The sequence below is a fragment of the Malurus melanocephalus genome, unplaced genomic scaffold (genome assembly GCF_030028575.1).
Source record: "Malurus melanocephalus ecotype Western Australia unplaced genomic scaffold, MMel_1.1 scaffold_104, whole genome shotgun sequence".
In the NCBI taxonomy this organism is placed as follows: Eukaryota; Metazoa; Chordata; class Aves; order Passeriformes; family Maluridae; genus Malurus; species Malurus melanocephalus.
The window spans coordinates 262,986-277,054 of NW_026623336.1; the positions used below are offsets into that span (position 1 = coordinate 262,986).

A 14,069-nucleotide genomic window follows, 5' to 3' on the forward strand; every position below is an offset into this window, starting at 1 on the left:
TCTTACAGTAAAAAATAGATATTAAGTATTTTTTTTGAATCTTAGCATCAAGGCAACACTTGGCTTACATGAAAAAAATACATATTCAGAGTGTAAAATGCTGGTTAGCTTCTAAAAATAATTTTAAAAATTCTCATGCCATGAAGTACTTAGTTTTCTCCTTTATTTTGTAGCCTAATACAAAAACAAGGTATGTCCTTGAGAAGAATGAATATTATACTGGTATTATATGAGCAGGCAGTATCTCTTGACACTTGGATTGATAATCTGTATTAGCCTCATCTGTTAAAAGTGTGAAGAATACGGCGAGTCCACACATTTTGTTTATTAAAACTCTCCTTGACAATGCACTTACCAGTTGATATTTAAGCGGTTTTGTTTTCCTGAATAAAATTTAGTTTGGACCTTCCTCTTTTTACTTCTTGATTTTTTTAAAATCTGCTTTTCTGGAAAATACTTTATTTTTATGGAAGAAACACATATTTTTTTAACATATGTTTTACACCCTAGAACACAGAGCAAACCAACTTAAGGAAAACTGAAGGACTATCTGCAGCTTTCCTTTTCCTAAGGAAACAAGTCTGATGTGCTCAAGGTCACCAAGGAAGCCCATGGCAGAGCTGGATGTGTAAAAGCAGCTTTCCTGCCCTGCGAGCTGCAGCACGAACCACAGAGGCACCGAGCCTGCCTGTGTCCCTTCTGTACCCACACAAGTACAATAAGAGGGGTGTAAATATTACTGTAGCATGTTTTGCTTTATTAATGAAGGTAAATRTAATCGACCTTGTCGATAGAAGTGTTTGTCTGTCTGTGCAGCTTGGAAAACTTTGTGGTGGGGGGAGGAAGGCACCCAGGCATGTCATCAGCTCCCTTTGGCTTTCTTCAGCCCCAGAAAAAGCTTTGTGCCTGAGCAGTGATGCAGAACATCTGATGGGCCTGGCTGTGGCCTAATCTCCCTTTCTCTCTCTTCTTCTTTTTTTTTTTTTCTTTTTCCAGTGAATATTTTTTCTGGTTTAAATACAGAAGCAGACAATACTTAAATGCAGTTGCCACTTCTTTTCTCCTTTTTTTTTTTTGGTCCAGAATTTTGACATACACCACTAATTCTGCAAGGCCAGTCAGTATATTGAGAAATGAGATGGCAGTGAAGAATGGTAATTAAACATATGCTGTAGACGAGTGCATGCTGCTACAAGTAGGCAGATAGGTTAAGTTGAAGGCTGCTGGCTTTAGATTAATTCCCTTTTGGTTCTAGTCTTGGATAAGCCTTACGCCTTACTGCTGAGGGCTGGGAGTGAGAAGAGATTACCGTGGGATGTATAAAGAGCTTTAATGATCAKTGTGAGTCTTGTTCCTGTTGATTTTAATACGTATTTTAGCTGAATCGGTTATTTATAATTTTCGTGAAATATTTTGCTATGAGTAAAACGGATATTTGCTTTATTTCCACGTACACATTCTGCCTGGATGTGTGTTTATTATAAACATAGGCTTTTGCAGTGTTTATACACAATGTTTTAAAAGAAAAATGTTTGTAAGCAGTTTTGATATTGGGTGCTGCAAAGTGAAGAAGAAAGAAAGGCCATGCCCCGTCTGGGGTGAATGTTTGAGGTGACCTTTGCCTATAAAGAACCCTATAAAAACCCCCGGGTTTAGACGGGGCTGGATGTGGCGTGGGCTGCGATATTCATTCTCAAAGGCGAAGCAACACTACCGGGGTTCTTTTATCCATGATCTTTTAGCGTGAGGCAAGGCGTGACCCCAATTCCTGCTGAAGTTTGGGGAAGTTCTCCAGCGCTTATAGGGTAGTTTTGCGCTTTTAGGATGCCTGGAGCTTGTGTCAGTGAGTGAACATGGCAAATGTATAAAAACGAGGGCAAAACGCGGGTGCTGGAAGGCAAGGGGCGGTTCGGGGCAGCAAGGAACAGGAACATCGGGGCGAAGGGAGGCCGGTCCGCAGCCGGGCCGGGCGGCGTTTCGAGCGCTGTGTCTTTGCGCAGAGGGTGAACCGGAGGCTGCCGGGCGCGGGCAGCAGACGGGGATTAGCATATTAATGGCAGCCGGGTAATCGCCTCCCGCCCCTGCCCGCCCTCCTCCGCAGGGCTCACTCCGCCTCGGCACCGCTCCCGGGGAGGAGGAGGACGAGGACGACGAGGCGGAGGTGGATGATGCTCCGGGGCGGGGGGAGATGAAGCAGCGGCGCGGCTTCCCCGCTGCGGAGCGCGCTGGAGCCCCGGGCTGCCCGGGGGACCGCACTCCCCCCGCAGCCAGGTGAAGCCGCACCGCCCCGGGGAGGGCCGGGGCTCCCTCCTCTCCCCGGGATCCGGCACGTCCAGGCGGCTCCAGCCTCCCCCCGCAGGAGCCCGCAGCGGCGGAGCGCTGAATCGGGACATTGTGTGCCGGAGCTGGCCGGGATCGAGCACTCTCTGTGTATGTGGCTGCTGGAGGTGGCCGGGCAGCAGCCCCCGAGGCGGGCAGGTGCGGGCTGCATGGAGAAAAGCGGCTGCAGCCCGTTCCCCATGTGCTGGGCTAAAGGTACACGGACCTTTTATTTATATACGCGTGTGTGTGTGTGTGGTGTGTGTACATATATATGCATGTATTTCCCTCACCCTTTTAATTTAACGTTTTACCACCTGTGGTTCTATGGGTTTTTTCCTATCAAAGCCGAGCTRGAAAATCAAATATTCTGGTCATGCGCTTGCAGTGCGGAGCTGCCCCTCCGCAGGAGCTGCTTCACCTGACAGCTGGGATGCTTCGGGATTTTTTTTCCCCTCCCTCTGCCTTTAAGAATGATTTGAAATGAAAAGAGCGCTTGAGCTGTTTGGTTTGTACTTGCACTGATGTGAGGATCTGACGGCTTTGTTTGTGATCTTTGTATGTTTGAAGCCACTGCGAAACTGATTCTGCTTTCACTCATCTTTTGGAAGAAGTAGTTTTTAAGCGTCTGATCCTGATCGTAGGGAGAGTTTACAGTGGAAGACTCAAATCTTTTTACTTGATGTCTCCGAATTTGCCACCCCTATTATCCACCCCCARACYGACACAATAAGTAGCCACGRAGCATGAACTTATTACAATGAGAGGGTTGGACTTGAAATTGAGGCTTAACAATAGTTAGATGGACATGGGAAGCTCATTCACGTGATAATTTTAACTTGCACCCCAAGACATTTATATTTACCATATAATAATCTGGACGGTGTTTGTGTATTGGAGTTGTGGGTGTCAGTGTACAGGGATTAAGGTCGAAATTCTATTAGTAGCCAAAGAATCAAATCTTCCTTAGATGGAAAACAACTCTAAAAGGTTGAGTGTTGCTGGTTGTAAGCATAACTTTCCTCGTGCTCGCTTTCATTTCAATGCACTTTCTTTTTTGGAAGAGAAACTGGCAGTGAAGTATTGCGTCACCGTAATCTTGGATCATGGACAGCCAGTTACTTCAGAAGTACAGGGTGAACGTATCTGAACTAAGGATTGATAGGCATAGCTGATGATTAGTTGTCTTGAAAAAAAAATTAAATTTATTTGCAAGTTTTTTTGTCTTGTGGTTAGGAGGACACACTAAGAAGCATTTAACACTTTGTCTTGCCTGCTTTCTGCACCTTGTTGAAATGTTCAGGCTAAACTAGTATTTCCCACACATCGAGATACTATAGTRCAACATAGTGTAGAAATTATTTAGAAATGGGAGAACTTGCAACACCACACCCTSGTCTYATGAAGTACAGAACCTGTCAGCTCACTGGGGAATAATAGTTAGTAAACAATGAGTAACGGTAGCTGGAAACAAAGCTATAACACAGTGTTCTATGCTTTTGGTAAAACTTGTTTACTGTGAAGAGGTAACAGCAGTGCCAGATCTGCACGTCATAAATTGGATAACAAAAGTATTAGATGAAACTGGCATTCATCTCGGTCTCTTGTGAGGGTCAGGATGAAGGTACCTCTCAGAAAGTAACTTTTAAAAGTAGGGAAGAAAAATCTTRRAGTRAAAGGARGTTTTTGCCATCTGCTAGATGAGGCATCAGTTTTCTCCCCGCTGGTCCAGTCCCAGAGGATGCCCCCAGCATGGCTGCACTGGGCCATGATAAAAGATATTGATTTCCCCCCCACCCATTCCTGCAACTAAAATGAATGAAAAATGATCCCACCTCTTCCTCTGGTCTCCTGTGTTCTCAGAATATAACTTAAGGGAAGATTTCTTATYCAGCCCTCTCTACCCCAAAATATGGAGAGCAGCCATGTAATCTCTTGTTACTCCTCTTGGGGRGAGAAGGGGAACACCAGCAGTTGCATAAGAGGACAAAGGCACCAGGATCTTCACAGCTGCCAGTTTTGATGATTTCTAGAAAAAGCTACTTCACATCCTCCCAAAAAAATAGGACAGATGAGAAATAGCTTGAGCTATATTTGTCATTGAATGGTGGCCATGCTTTAGTCGATGATTACTCTGTGTACTGTTCACCGGCTTAACCTTAGGGAAATGAGACGGATCTGGCCTACTTTGATAAGGGCTGTGAGATATCTGCAGTCCAAGAAAGGTAATATATTAATGAGAGAACCATTTAGTTCTGATGTCTTTATTCTGGCTCTTTGGTTTTTCTGTTAGAGCTTCAGGTTACCTGTAGGAAAAACTGATAAAACTTTTGAGTATTTTATAATGTCTTAAAATGTGATCTTGATGTATATGTTTTATTATCCATAACTTCTTTCTAAGTGCTCTGTTTTCTTTTGAATGGGACAGATTAGGCTTTCATTGTACCAGGTGTGATTTCAGCAAATGTTTGTTCTTTGAAAATGCTTTGAAATATTTCAGTGAGTCTGTGTTCATACAGAGCTTCCACTTTTTTTAGCRTTCTTAAATCTGAAATCGTCAAATCTTCTTAGCAATAGCGTGGGATGACCTAATTGCAGCCAATTCTGTGGCTTCATCTGTAGGACTRAATCAGAGAATATTTGCTTGCTTTGTAAAGTATTTGTGTAAATCTGTGTTGTTGGGGTTTTGCCTCCTCTTCACATCTAAATCTAATCTAAGTAGTGTTACTGAATTGAATAATTTAGGCTGGATCTTCACATTCCAGATTTACGGGAATTTTGATGGGTGAATGAAGACAAAGTGTATATTTTGTTACTGGCATATTTCTTTTCAGAAAGTCTGTATTACTTTAGTAAGGATAGGAGTAAGACGTTCTTGGCTGCTTCCTTCCTCCCATTAAATAATTTGAAATTTACAATCTTAGGTCTTGTGGAATGATCATCCTGAAGCTTAGTTACAACTTCAGGGTGTGCTGAAGTGGGTGTCTTAATCCCTGAGCAGTCACTGCTCCTTTCCCAGCTGAGTGCTGAAACCTTGTTTTGGTACCATACAGCRATGTTTCCTTTCTGCCTGTAACAGCAGACTAGAAAATAGTCATGGATCATTAAAGGSTTTTCACTGACCTCTCTGAACTTTGTTAAAATCATTAATAGTATAATGTGTTGCACTTTGRCTTAGATACTTTGCTGGTGAACTTTTTTCTTGGGTTTCCTGTGAATTCCTGCCATTTTAACCTTACACAATAATTGGGTGAAAGCATCACAAATATGACAGCCAAAGATAGTTGGGCAGCTCKGCTGTAGGTCTCCTCCACTCCAAGGAGGAGGAAGTTTCTTGAATATCTTCCATGTGAAGAGCTCTGTTTAGTCATTTATGAACAATTAATTGATGCAGTTCAATGCGAGTTGTTAGTGCAAGATGATCTCAGCCCTTCAAGCTAACATAAAAAGGTCTGTACTGGCTTAAAATAATCAAGCCAAGTTCAGTCAAAAACCTTGTYTGGATTAAAATAAATATTAAAAAATGAAACCTATTTGTGTTGTGAAATGTATTTAATCTACTGGGGAAAAAGTTTTGCCCTGTCTATCATGAATGTTGCAATCTTTCTTTAAAGAGATCAGCAGTTCCAAATTAAATGTTTTGGGTTTATTTTTTGGTGAGCCCTGCTGATTCAGGGGGTGTGTTCAGATGGGACCTGCTGGTGGTGTGTGGAATATAATCAAGACAGATGGATATGTAAGAGAAAAGTTCAGAGCTGTTTCTGAAATCTCTACTGTTTTCTAAAAGAGTGATAACTTTCAGTCCAACAAACCCTTAGGTTTGTAGGTGAGAGGTGATCACTTAAGAGCCACACGGTGGTAGAAAACTGAGTAAGGGAAGTTATTGATACCATGAAGGTTGTAGGCAGGTAAAAAATCTCTAAAGCAAGATTTGCTGCTTCTTTCATGTAGACACTGTATATGAAATGCAGAAATATAATTGCTGTGTATTAGAAAGGAAAAAAAGCTGTTCTGTTAGTGTGAGTGTTTTGCTGTTTCTTCATATTGAATTTCAGTTGAGGTGACCGGAGGGAAGCACCCGCTCTTACCTTTTTTGTGGTTCTGAAGGTGTAGTTTGAGAATGCCATTAAATGATTTTTCTTTGGTGTCTGAGGGCTATTAACACTCGGAAGAGTCTGGGGTGTCATTTGACACTGTTGTTGGTTAACTACATGGGGATACATCAGTCATTTCTTTCTAAATTGTAAGTTTGCCTAAACTTGTTTAATTTCATGAACATCGTAGCTTCTGGAGCTGTGAGATTTGCAAGCCATAAAAAGCATCTCTTCAATTCCTGTGTGCCTGGATTTGTTTGGAGGTTTTTCTAGAAATAAGAAAAATAATGTTAAACTCATCAAACCATTAATTTTCAGAGGCGATTGAAAGAAGTTCATGGAATCACAGAATCCATGGGATTTTGTTTGGGATGGAAGGGACCTTAAARATCATCTGTCTAGTTCCAACTTCCCTGCCACTAGACTGGATTGCTTACAGTATCATATTCCTGAAATGCMTGTATATATTTAAAGGTGGAAAATAATCTGGAAAAGCAGGGGGGTTTTCCCCTTCAGGTTTACAGCACAGCGTGTGGTAGCTCAATATTCTTAAAAATACAKGAACTGTGCACCTCTGGGAGTCTGCTGCATTCCCATTGGGGTGATTTGTTCAGTATTCAGAGACAACTGGAATGGAAGATGGAGCTTGAGATATTTTTACAAGAAAGGAAAGTGATTGTTTTARGGGCTGGGGGAGCATTTGGCAGTTCTCTGGGTAGTGGAGATGTGTGATCTTATCAATTGTAGCACCTGGTAATGAGCCAGTGAACCAGCTTGGAATTAAATTCTGAGCTGCCTGGAAAAAAACTAAAACTTAAGTAAGGAAAACAAAATGTTTTCAATATCCTTTTAAAGAAGCATTATGAGAAAGGCCTAARAGTAAAGTGTGGAAGTTGGCAGACAAGTGAACGTTTCATTGTTGGAAATGATGTATTAAGCAGAAAAGTTAACTAGGAGCTTATAGCCCTAATGATTTTTTTATTCAGTTTATGCTTGAAATTTTTCTGTCACAAATCCCATTGTGTGTGTATATTTTTTGTATATAAAACACATATACGGATGTGCATAATTTTCCTTGCCCATTTAGTCTGGCAACAGTTGCAGTGTTTCASAAGTAGCATCCTTAGATACCAAAGATGATCTCTTACCTGGTTTTTTTTTTTGTTTTTAGCAAACGCAATTAATTCAGCAACATCTCTTCTAGCACAGCTTTTATTGGAAGTGCCGTGGTACTGAAATTAGCTTTTGTGACTGGTGTTACATTTGTAAGAAATACATTGTCTTGTCTCAATCCTTCAGTTGCTGTAGTGTTGCTGAAATACAGTAGTTGCAAATTGTAAAAATGTTGATGTGCCAGCAGAGAGTACATACTTTTCATTAAATATCTGGGGAAAAAAACTCTCACTAGTATTCCTAAATTCATGACCTGTTATGGATTTGTTCATGTAATTGTTAAAAACTGGAAATATTATAGATTAATATACACTGTAACAATACAGTRGGCAAGCCTGTACAAGCTGCTGAATTCTGTAACTTGGCACGGCAAACAAAAGCCAGACATAAGGAAATATCTTWGTAAATGTTACATTAAAAGAAGCTTAAGTACAGGACATCATAAATATATTTGATTATAGGAGTTACAAAGATATTGTAGCATTCATGAAGATTTTATTGTCAGGCAAAACCAATGAGATCACTGCAGTGTTTCCTGTTGAATCCTTGAGAACTGCCAATGCCAGTTTTTCCTGTCAGGTTGTCAGGGGCACAGGGTTGCTGAGGTGTGGGGGTAACTGGTGGTTGCCCAGCACTGGGTGATTCTSTATTTATTGGCATATGGAGGGTTGGGATTTCATCTTCTGATATTTAATGTAGCTTAGCATAGATATTATGGAAAACATTTTTGTGTGTATTCTTGCTGAGTCATTTCATTGAAAATAATCTGTAAACAAAACTCTCTGTTTTCATTTATTTATTTGATAACCAAGGTTCGTTACTTTGCCAGAAGGGAGAATCTTAATCCTTTCCCAAGCACTGTCACTGCTTTCTGAAGTAGTGTTTCTTCTGCCAGTGATTTCAGATCCATAAAAGTAAGCACTAGGAGTTTGTGCTGTATTTTATTTAAATTTGACTCTGCAAATGAAGTGTTGTCCCTTGCTTTACTGAGGAGATATGTGAGGAAAAAACARCTTTGTCTGTGACTGAAATCTGCTCATCTTGAGTAAGTTAGGAGTAAAATCAGTGTGTTACCTTCAGTTCTGTCATGACTTGGGACTGCTGCTCACAGCAACTGAGCACTTCAGCTATGTCCTGTACGGGGTCACATCAACAAAGGATGATGTGTAATGAACTGAAGTGTGGCATTTGGAGACTGAAAGCTGAACCTTTTACTTCAGTTTGATGTGCTGTAAAACTAAAAGTAAAGCCAGACTTTCCTCACTTGGACAATACCTCTTGATAAAGCTAAATTAATTACTTAGTTGCCAGTATTTGATCAAGGATTCCCATACTTGTTGAGTTTTCTCCTTTAATAACCATATAAAGGTTATTTATGAGTTTGAACCAAGGAACATTTTCATCATAAGTGATCGCAGGGTGAGTAATGGTCTGCGGTCCTGTTAAATCTTTRTTTCTGGGAAGGAGAGTGGGAAGGAACTGGGTGTGTTCCTGAAGCTTCTTAGCTGATTTYGGAAGATAAGGGGCAATAAGAATTAAACTTTTCTCATAGGCTTTCTTCTAATATGTTTGCAACTCAGCAGTAAGCTATTCTTGCTGGTATGGGGAGATACTGGGAATCATGTTCCTGAAATCTCAGAGTGTTCAGCTCAATGGGGGTTTTGTCTCAGCTGTGTCATGATGGTTGGTCGAGATAATCTGAAGAACTGCAACAAAGATACTTTAGAGTAGAGCAACCTTTTCAATTTGATCCTAACAAATGATTCCCATGCAACACATTGCATTGCCAGGGATTTGAACAGCAGCTTTTTGTCCATTCAGGTGTTTGATTGCAGCAGTCTTGCCTCTTCCTGGCAGAATCGAAAGGTCTCTGATTTATGATCATATATAGCTGTACCTGTCAAATAGGAGCATGTGKGCTCTGCAGATATCCATCCCAGCCCCTTACCAGAGGGAAAAGGCACTGCTCAGGTGACAGGGAGCTGTCTATCTGTTCTCAGTGCAGGGCTRATTCCTGTGTCATGTTTATCACATGAGCAGCAAAAAATTAGGATTTGCACCCAGAGCTGTTCCAGGCAGTGTCTCTGGCACAGAGGTRGGATGGGCACATAGTGGTTGTGCTTGTCAGGTCAATAAATTAATATTTTACCAACTAACTAGGTTTAGCAGAAGGTSGGCTTTTCTGCATGTGTTTCTGAACCTAAAATTAAGGGTGTTTTGTTCTGATTATACTTTATGAGAGCTTAATGCCTGGGGTTTTTCTTACACAGAGTTGGGTGGATGTCATAGAATCCCRGAATGGTTTGGGTTGGAAGGAATCTTAAAGWTCATCTTGTTCCAACSCCCTGCYATGGGCAGGGATGCCTTCCACTATCCTAGGTTGCTCCAAGCYCTGTYCAACCTTGAACASCTTCAGGGATGAGGCAGCCACAGATTCTCTGGGCACCCTCTGCCAGTGCCTCACCACCCTCATGKTAGAGAATTTCTTCCTTGCTCCTGTTCTGTCCTTGAAGCATTTGCTTCTTCATTTTATATTTCTGCTTTCATATTTTTTAAAATGCATACACACAGTACTTCATAGAGTATATAATACAAAATATAAAGTAATTATATATTGCATATACTGTTTTACTGACATAGCATATATAAATTGAACATATGGATGCAAGGCATCATCAGTTGTTGGYAGGAAAATATCCATTACTTTTCTTCTTTCCAGAATAATTCTGGTGGTTGTATAGGTTCTGGTTTTATGTGCTGTTGAACAAATTTCTTGCAGGTTTTGGATGCACTAATCTAGTTTTACAGGAAAAGCTGTCTCACCTGCATTGAYCACTAATATTGGGCTTCATGTCTGAAGTACCAAATTTACACATCTAAAYATAATTTAAATATATTTTGTCAGTCTGGAGGTGTTGTAAAAATTAATTTGAAATTATGCTCTTATCTGCCACTTCTCACTTCCCAAGTTCTGGCTGTGACACAKTTGTGCAGTTTGGGTACAGTGTCCCACTGATGAAAACCAAGGTGCTGCAGAAGGAACAGGAGCACTTGGTGTGGGTGGTTGTGGGTGCCAATAATAYCTGTGATAAACCCTCCTTCAGGTCATCTACTCAGAATTATCCAAGTCCTTACTGCTCATGCTGAAATCAGCCTGAAATATCTGAAATTGCTCGTCCCTAAAATTTGAAGGGAAAATAGTTGTRCTTGTTCTGTGTCTGATCTGTTCCGAGAGAGAGCAGTGGCTGTTGGAGATGGGAGTGGGAGCAAGCTGGAAATGAGAATTATCTGAAATCGGGAACAAGCACACCCTGGATACTCCTGGATACACAGCAAGGTCAGGATTCCTGTTTCATCCTGTAGGAAGAGCCAAGGCATGTTAAAACACACTTCATGTTTATCCTGTRTAGAAAAGCAATGGCAACCAATCAGTCACTTTTGTTTAATCCAGATTTATCTCCAGTTTGGTTTTTTTAATGTTAAAATCACAGTCAARGCAAAATAAAATAAACCACGGTAGGAGGGTTTGGGTGTAAATAYCTCAGGAACAAGAAAAAATCATCAAAATGGGTGAAAAACTCTCGTGTTTGAAACTGGCTATAAAATGGGATCATACTTGGGTCTGTATTTATGAGTACACAGAGGTCAAAAACACCAGCTGAAGGAATTTACATTCAAGTGTCTCAAGTTACTTGTGTGGCTGCAGTCTTCAGGAGAATGAGTAATGAAGGCAGCTTTGAAACTTGCAGTCACAAATCTTCTGCCTTTCTTCRGCATGGTATTGGGAAATTCAGGAAAGTTTAGTGTGAACACAGTATTTGGAGTCGTAAAAAYAAGAGGGAGAAAAGCAAACCTCAACTTGAAATGGGTTTTTCGTGTCTGCCAAGAATAATAATTTCATTTTATGAATCAGTGACTGATGCCTCAATCCAGTTAGTATTTTCCTGTTCAGTGGTAGGAGCATAAACAAGAGGTTGCAATTTTTTGGAATAATGCTACATTTTGGGAAGTGGGAGCCATTCCCTTTCTCTAGTGTGGGAATTACCATGAACTTCAGTTTTTATTCCATTTGTGGTACRTGTGCTGCTTCAGCCCTAGAATAATCATACAAAGCAGTAGTTAATATGTAACTTTTTGTAGGTTATTCGCATAAAATTCTTGAATATTTTTCCTTYTCTTATTAGGACTTTCCTTGCTCTRTAAATCCTATTGCWCACATTATTAATGTTGCTCCAGTTTTGTTGTAAATGGGAATAAAAATGTGCTGGTTGACTACTCTACAAGCAAAAGTATTTCTCAGATCAGGCAGTAGGTAGGACATGAGCTGTGCCCTTCTATTCTCACAAGGACAACCTCCTGCACTGCAATAAAGTTGCTCATAAAATGTGTCCTTTGTGACTGACTGGGCAGATTTTATAGGGTCGGGTCCTTTCAGGTGTTGAATGCTTCCTCCTTCCTTATCCCYGTGCACTCTCAGGTATTCCAGCACTCACCACCCATCCATTAATGCCCTTCTATATTCCAGTCTGCTGGAAATCCAAAGGGGTGATCATTGCTTTGCAAAATGAAGGTCCTGCTGAAGAAGAAAGGTGAATCTTGAACGGTTTAGGTTGTTGATTTGTTAATAATGGCCTGTGTTTTCATTGACATTGGGTGCAGTGTAATTTGGCACTAAATTTTTAGATGGACTGTTATTTTTTGCTTTAATTATTACTTCTTTGTGGGTTTTTTTTTTCTCTTTCCTTTCAGGCCACAGAGGTGCTGTTTGTTTTATCACTGTGAACTGTTTTGTTTAGCATGTAAGAGTAGATTGTATAAATGTTATAATAACTTGATTTATAAGTTCARAGCTTTTTGTCAAAACAAAATGTTCATAGGCATACTCCCAGCTTAATTTGTTATCTCTCTTTAATCTTAATTTTGTTGCATTGAAACAAACAAACAAGGAATTTGAACCTCTCCAGCCAGATGTCGTATGAGGATTGACAAATTCTCTCCAAATTAATTTCTTTGTAAATACCTTATATTGGTATACACCTTTGCTAACTGCCTTTAAAACATCAAGATTAATCTGTAAGTTTGATATGTTCTGTACAGCAATATATTGTCTTTTTAAAGTTAGACTCTGAAAGAACGAATCCAATTTTAAGTTTCTGTGTTTCATTGGGAAAAAAAGGAAAGGAAGTTTTTGGGGTCTTTTCTGAACATTTGTCCAATTTATGTAGGCAACAACAGATTTTAGTCTGGTTTTTTTTTCAGGTGACAGAACTTTACAAGGCAGACACACCAGGGAAATAGTTTAAATTTTTTCACATCCTGTCCTCTTAAATGCTATGACAATGACTGAATTGYGATACAAGGGAAGGTGGATAAGAGATGTTTTTAATAAATTACCTTCTATATCATAAGAGTGGAGTAAATAGAAACTGAAACGGGTTTTGTTTCATTCTGGTATTAGTTGTTTGCGTCTCCAAAATCTTATGTGGYGAGTTTCTTTTGATTAATTAAAACAATGGAGAATCKTGAGTTGCCTAATTWWWAAAAAAAAWAAATWAATTGAGCATGCATAAATGTTGAGAAAAGTCTTCCACAGTTCGAGCTGGCCTCAGAAATCTCAAGTCTGATGAAGAATTCTTGAAAGAAATGGAGCTTTCTGAGCTTGAGCGTGGTAGATGATCATTAAAATGAGTGGGGAAATGGGGGTGGGCTGTGCTGCGGCTTCTGCAGTGGAGAAACTGCCGGGATCTGTTCCTGGAGGGTTTTTTTTTCCTACAGCATCACCCTTTCTGTGCCTATCTCACTTTCTGCTCTAAGTACAGCAATGTCACAGTCTGTGCAGCTCAAGTTCTTGCTGTGAAAAATACATTTTCYGCCAAGAAGGGTGAAACAGGGATTTTTTCAGTCTCTTTATTAACCGACATCCTAAATGAGGAGTTAGTGTTGCCCATTAATAAATCAGAATTTGCTCTTTCCTAAAACTTTTTAAATGCGTAGTATTGCAGTAAATGGAATATAGTGGCTTGAGGGTGTTTCTTTAGGGGCTTGATCTTTAYTTGAATATTYTTTTAAAATTTCATTTATTTTGCCTAAAGGGGTAGAGTCAGCCRTGAGGTCTCATCAAGTATGCTGCTCTGTGCTCTTCTTTGTATTAGCAAAGTATTCTTCTGTTCACCTCTTAAAGTAGGAAAACTAATTTCCTTCTGGAGTGTGAAAATCATTTGCAGCTCATTTCTTCAGAGTAAATCRTATTAACTCTTAATGTCTCAGGTTTTCCTCTGAGTGCTGTTGTCTTTGACGGAAGAACATAGCTTCATTTTAAGTGAGCTTTTCTTGTCGAATTCCTGTCAGCCATGAAACTCACTTGCTCAGTGAAATATTCTGCAGCTGATTAAAATGTAATGAAATCATGTTTCTGACAAATGCTGAGCATCTTTAAAGACCATACTTTGACATTTGCAAAATAATGGGAAATAATTAGAGGTT

At 40.1% G+C, this 14,069-nt stretch overlaps 1 protein-coding gene across 3 annotated transcripts in view; it reads left to right on the forward strand.

The window, feature by feature from the left end:
• The window catches only part of PTK2 (protein tyrosine kinase 2), a 187,623-nt gene that overhangs the window by 52,776 nt on the left and 120,778 nt on the right, over positions 1–14,069 (forward strand). The window contains exon 1 of one of the 3 annotated variants that reach the window (XM_057369160.1): positions 2,126–2,535. The exons of 1 other annotated variant lie outside the window; for it this stretch is intronic. In XM_057369160.1, coding sequence (XP_057225143.1) covers positions 2,433–2,535 — 103 coding nt within the window. In that variant the 5' untranslated portion in view covers positions 2,126–2,432. Of the gene's footprint in view, positions 1–2,125; positions 2,536–14,069 lie in introns of those variants that run through there. One more of the 3 variants, XM_057369159.1, reaches the window with a different exon arrangement.